This window comes from Notothenia coriiceps, unplaced genomic scaffold, assembly GCF_000735185.1.
Source record: "Notothenia coriiceps isolate Sejong01 unplaced genomic scaffold, NC01 NC01_scaffold00033734, whole genome shotgun sequence".
In the NCBI taxonomy this organism is placed as follows: Eukaryota; Metazoa; Chordata; class Actinopteri; order Perciformes; family Nototheniidae; genus Notothenia; species Notothenia coriiceps.
The window spans coordinates 1-6,499 of NW_011366435.1; the positions used below are offsets into that span (position 1 = coordinate 1).

Consider the following 6,499-nt stretch of genomic DNA (forward strand, 5'->3'; position numbering starts at 1 on the left):
ATCTACATATAAAGACGGAGAAAGTAAACGATAACGTTTATGGTTAAGTGTTAGCACCCCCCGAAGAGGCACAAGCTCTTACGTTGATATTGGAGATTTCAATAAATTAAATTTGAAAGAAAAGAAAGAAAAAAACAATATCTGAATAACGAAATTGAAACCCGAAGAGTACTCCAACGAACGAATATTCGGGTACAGCCCTAATGTTTACCTCACAGGAGTCACTGTTTGACAACAAAACAGGGTACGTACACTACCCATCTAAACCCAAAATATCTAAGTTGCTATGAGAACTATCGCAAATTAAGAAGTTTACAGAATTAACTTCCAATAGTTTATACCTAAAGAAGTAAATCCAAATGGATTCAATGTCTTTTAACTAGGGATGGGTACCGAGCCCCGGTATTAAACGGGCCCCGGGGCTGAAGCCCGTTAAGCTCCGACGTTATCGGTCTTTTTATCGGTACTGGAGACATTTAAAACATATATGTCATATGTATTATTGCTACACAAACATTATATTGCAGTTTTAGTTTCGCCAACTTCGTTTCTAATACGCAGATAGAATTAATAATGAATACGATTTGTGAAAACATTGTTGTTTCTTTTGATGTGAAATATTATGTATTTAATTTAAATAAAAAGCAATGTTAGTTTTGTTCACAATTTGTTTAGTTAGTTTCCCTTATTTTTTTCGATAAGAGTACCGTTAAAAGATCGGATCGATAAGCGGTATCGATAAAAGTAGTAGTACCGTTAAAACCTTAACGATACCCATCCCTACTTTTAAGACTTTTTCAAGGATCTACAGGAACCCTGGACGATATTTAAATTCAAAGATATTCCTAACCTTGAAATCATAATATTTAAAATAACCATTTTTCACATTTTCCAGACTTTGTGTGAACTCAGATGAACTGTGGTAAAGAAAGGCCACACACCCTCCTGCACCGTCTTGTCCTGAGGAAGGTCGGGCATGTTTTCGTCCAGCAGGTCGGCCAGAGACTGAGTGTTGGCCAGCAGCTTCTGGTAGGAAGTCGCAAACTCTTCGTATTGTTTGTGTCGGTCCTCACTCAGCTCCCCTTTGGAGTGTAGGATACGCCTGAAGAGGGCGGGAAGAGGAGGGGGTCATTTTTATCATTAATTCTTTTATTGAGCCATAGTCCTGTGTCAAATGTGCTTGCTAGGTTTTATAATATTTAGTCAACATCATCCTGTCTTAAGTTATGTAAAGAAAATGCTTAAATTAACTAGTTTAGTTTAGTTTGACCTGAGTAAGTATATGACTCTGAATATTCCCAAAAAGGGCAAAGCATTAGCCTCATTTACCGGCTAGTAAAATATGCACAAGGCTGGTACATCTGACACCATCCCAAAAAACAATGGTGATGTGGCCGGTCAAATTTGAACATTTAAAAGTAGTTGTAGAATATAGAGTCATTTGTATCATTGAATGAAGTAAACACTGCTATGGTGCTCGAGTCAAAAGCTTTAAAATGCACCTGTTCTGCCTCTCGGTGTTCTGCAGCTCGCGGTGGTCCTTCTTCAGGTGTTTGGTGAGCGAGGTGAAGTATTCCCTCAGCAGGTTCTGGAAGGTCTGCTGCTTCTCCGTGCCGATGATCTCGCTCGGAGGGAAGCTCAGAGCGAACTTGTCAGTGGCCGCTTTCACTTTTCGGGGCAGCAGCCCGGCGATATCGTCCCCGCAGTGCTTACAGAAGCTGATGACCACCGACACATGAGTGTGCGTGTCGCGATCCGTCCCGATGATGCTCTTCAGCTGCTCGTAGATCAGAGAGAGCCCCTCCTTGTCCGTGAACAGCCCGACGATGGTGAGCTCGGCGATGAAGCGCAGGTCTGTTCGCAGCTTGCTCACGTTGGGCGCCTTCTCCTCCTTCCTGGCCTCAAAGTGCTTCTTCCACGCCTGTAAGAGCAGCGGAGCGAACTCGGTGTAGCGCTGGTGGAAGAGTGAGCAGAGGTGGACGGAGCAGCCCACGTCGGAGATCTTCAGCTTGGCCTCCACCACGGAGCTCACCGCCTCGCCGATGTACTTGCTGAGGTTCAGGGAGCCGAAGTCGTTGGAGAGCGAGTCGCGCTGCTGTTCGGTGAGCGTTCGCAGCTTCTTCACGAAGGCCGTGTTCTTCTTCAGGCTGGAGTCCAGGCGGCTGAAGAAAGCCTCCTCGGGGCGACCCTCCTGGGCGTTTTGGTTCTTCACGCGGAGTTCCTTCCTGCAGTGATGGCGCTCCCAGGCCTCCTGGTGCAGCTGATGGCTCTCCTCCTTCTCCCTGCAGAAATGTATTTATTTGTTTACGCTGCTATGGACAGTCTTACACTAATGCACATTCTCAAAGATATTGAAGTGACTGTTATTTTGTAAATACGTGACCCGCTACTCGGAATCAGTCGGAAGCCATAGTTCTTTGGGGTTCGGGTGTTTTGTTTGATTTTAACTAAACAAAGTCTTGGCTTTCAGAATATGAAACTTTTATTTCCAAAATCACACGATAAATACATGTTTGAAGCTTGTAAAGGGAAGATGACAGCTCTCCCTCGCACTCTGCTCTTCCGCAGCGCCGTCCCCCCTCCCTCCGCTGACATTTTCTAATGTAGGCATATAGTAATCATAGATAACACTGCAGGGTCCGTTAAAGTTTGTTTTCATCTGATTTCAAATAAACAAAGTCTTGGCTTTCAGAATATTAAACTTGTTTCAGCAAATTCAGATGATAAATACAACTTTGAAGCTTGTGACGGCATAATTACAAGCGGAGAACGGAGTAACTTGACGNGATTTTAACTAAACAAAGTCTTGGCTTTCAGAATATGAAACTTTTATTTCCAAAATCACACGATAAATACATGTTTGAAGCTTGTAACGGGAAGAAGACAGCTCTCACTCTCACTCTGCTGTTCCGCAGCGCCCCCCCCCTCCCTCCGCTGACATTATGAAGGTAAGGCATATAGTGATCATAGATAACACGGCAGGGTCCGTTACATTTGGTTTTCATCTGATTTCAAATAAACAAAGTCTTGACTTTCAGAATATTAAACTTGTTTCGGCAAATTCAGATGATAAATACAACTTTGAAGCTTGTGACGGCATAATTACAAGCGGAGAACGGAGTAACTTGACGTCACAGGAGGCAGAACAACAGCCGGTGTTTCTCGTGAGTGTTTTCCCCGGGAAACAAACGCAATACACACAAACGCAAAATTACACAAACAAACACACACACACGTACACACACACACACGTACACACACACACACACACCCGCGAGCTTCCCCCAGACCAGTAATCCAAACAAAAATATCTTCCCTCCGTACTACTTTGATCATTTGCTAATAACCAATCAGATCGATGGATTCCAGAGAGGAGGACACTTTGAAGGCCTTTTTCTCAAAGTGATGACTCGATGACAGTCATTATATAATGTGACATATTTCGCTTAATATTTGGAGAACAACAACAATCCTGATATCATTAGAAAGCTAGGAATCTCCTCTTTCCAACAGTGTATACAACTAAACATGTGTCTTCGGGTCAATGCGATGGAGCAGGTCACATGTTGATTGTTGTGCTTTTATTTAGGTCTTAACGTGTGCATAATATAAATGTGTCTTTGATTGTGTAAATATAGGTATATACATATTCTTATATATATTTGCTTTTGTATTCGGGATTGTGGGAAACGGTATTTCGATCTCTCGGTCTGGACACACAAACTGAAAGATTGACATTAAAGTTGACTTTAAGCGAAAATGAGAGTGATGCAGGATGAAGACAACAGGAAAAGAGACGGTATTTGCACTGGGTTCCTTCCTGAAGGGACATTTGTTACATTACATGATACTTGTTAGACGCTTTTATCCAAAGCGACTTCCATACTCAATACTGTGGGCAATCCCCACAGGAGCAATTTGGGGTGAAGTGTCTCAGGGACACAACGACATGCTGACTGACTGCCAAGGCACACANCAAAGCGACTTCCATACTCAATACTGTGGGCAATCCCCACAGGAGCAATTTGGGGTGAAGTGTCTCAGGGACACAACGACATGCTGACTGCAGTGGGGTTTGAACCTGTTACCCCCTGATCCCAACACATACGCACAATCCACTGCGCCACACGTCTCCTTGTTGCTACAAAAATGGGACAATTTCCCAATTTGAATTTTTAGTAATGTATATGATGTGAGTAAGCTATGGGCTATAGTTTGTTTGCTTTTTGTACATTTTGGTGTATCAAGGTATAAGCAGGAAGTCAAATGTAAAATCTTTTAAGAACCTTTTTAAGACCCTTTCCATACATTTTAAGACCTCATCTCCACTTGGAGTTCTAACCGGTTACCTTGGCGACACACTTTACCTCACATTGACTATATTCAGTATCGATTGTCCTTCCTCCTTATCTTCCAACCATTTGGACGCAGACTTGCATTTCCCCATAACGATGTTGTTTAACAACCGGCGTAAATGGACCTTCTCGCGCTATCAAGCAGTGAGCGTGTGATGTCCTGTTCAGATGACGTCAAATCCAACGGGATGCCATAAATAAACTACACAGAATCACACTACACACCTACGCAGTGATTACATTCAGGCAGACTGTAGAATACAACCTCTTTGGACCATTTATAGACTTATTGAAAACAAGCTACAAAATGAATACCTTGGAAAATGCCAGCTAATTTTCGCTAAATTGATTTATCAACTTTTAATACTTTTTAAGACCCCGCGGACACCATGACTTTCTTTCCGTATTTTAGGTCAGATATTCATGACCTTCCTTCGACTGTGTTCCCAAATTTCCATGACTTCCCCACTTTTTTAGACCAGATATCCAAAGACTTTTCCACCACCTTGCCATGACTGTTCCATCTTGACTTCCTCGTGACTTTTGGCCAGATTTCCACGACAAAACATGCGGTCGTTATTAATTGTTTACTCTTTCAAGACAGCTAGCAATCAAACTGTACACAACTAAAGCAACTAATCAGCAAAAACATGGTTGCATGAAAAACTTCTACATTTCTGATGGTTTTCATGTAATTTTCTGATATTTTCTTTAACATAATTATCTGTCATTTTTCACATTATTACACTTTGGAAAATACCGTTTCATGCTTTTTAATAGCCTTGATTTTCGCTAAATTGATTTATCAACTTTTAATACTTTTTAAGACCCCGCGGACACCCTGTGTATATTTTTGACAAATGTGCACCATGTAAAATAACACATGAGAGTTCTGAAGTGTACATTTAGGCGTAGAAATAGCATCAATTGGGCGATACAGGATAACAGCATTAAAATGTGTCTTTACAAAAGCCCCACTTACTTCAGGAGAGCTGCCTCCTCCTCTCGCTGTTTCCTGGCTTCCTCCTCCTGAAGTTGCTTCTCCTGCTCCTCCTGCAGCTTTTTCTCCTCTTCCTCTTTCTTCTTCTGCTCCTCCTCCGCTTTCACTTTTTCCTCCTCTTTCTTTTTACGATCCTTTTCTTCCCTCTTCTTCTTTTCCTCCTCGAGGCGCTTCCTCTTCTCCTCCTTGCTGCTGTCTTTTTTCCCGCTCATTTTGGCCTCGTCTTTCCCTTTGTCCCGGGCGGACGATGGTCTCCTCTCGCCATCTCGCTCCTTCTCCTTGTCCTTGTTGCTGAAGGTGCAAACATCTTTTTCGTCCATGTTTAATGAGCGTTTGCGTTCAGCAGGCATACTGAGGAAAGACAATAAGAGAAAGGTTGTTTATTAATGCTTTTTAAGAATTTTAGAAACTGTTTCGGCCAGCTGTTTTCTAATCTACATTGATGTGGTTTCCAGAAATGTCACTGTCAAGCCCCTTGTTGAATTTAACTGACATAAACTAAAGTCGTACACATTTGAAGTACTTTATTTAAAGGTCCCATGTCATGGCCATTTCTACTGATCATAATTCCATTGTTGAGGTCTACTAGAATAGATTTATATTGTTCAATTTTCCAAAACTCACATTGGTTTCTCATCGAGCATCTCTGTACAGAATGTGTACTCCCTCCCTCCCTGTGAGCCCACTGTGCTCTGATTGGTCAGCTCGCCCACTCTGTTCTGATGAGTCTTCCACCGTTACATCAGTGATTATGTGTTACAATGGCGTTTGTTAGCAACCAGGAAATGACACCAGGGGTGTTGAGGGGGCTGCAGCACCCCCATCTGCGAGGCTCCACTAGCACCCGCACTCCCCCCCCGCACCCCCAAAAGCGGGGCACCTACAGTGTAACCGCGCCACAAGAGTGTGTGTGTGTGTGTGTGTGTGTGTGTGTGTGTGTGTGTGTGTGTGAGAGAGGAGCTCCACGGATGGTCCATTTGGGTATGGTCACGTCACTGTACCCAGGAAGAAAAAGAGAAATCCCCAACGAGGCGTTCTGGGGCAGCATAGACAGGTCTTCTCTGTGTTAGAGTTTTACTCGCTACAGGGTGTACTTTGAGGGTTTGTGACTCTGCAGACCGTTTACATGCAGAAAAACCTTCAT

At 43.0% G+C, this 6,499-nt stretch overlaps 1 protein-coding gene across 1 annotated transcript in view; it reads right to left on the reverse strand.

Moving 5' to 3' along the window:
* Nucleotides 1-897: 897 nt before the first annotated feature.
* The window catches only part of LOC104961777 (regulator of nonsense transcripts 2-like), a gene marked incomplete at its 3' end in the record, with an annotated part of 7,172 nt that continues 1,570 nt past the window's right edge, over nt 898-6,499 (reverse strand). The window contains exons 2-4 of the mRNA XM_010790117.1: nt 5,338-5,706; nt 1,503-2,282; nt 898-1,102 (exon numbers count right to left, since the gene is read on the reverse strand). Coding sequence (XP_010788419.1) covers nt 898-1,102; nt 1,503-2,282; nt 5,338-5,706 — 1,354 coding nt within the window. The remainder of the gene's footprint in view (nt 1,103-1,502; nt 2,283-5,337; nt 5,707-6,499) is intronic.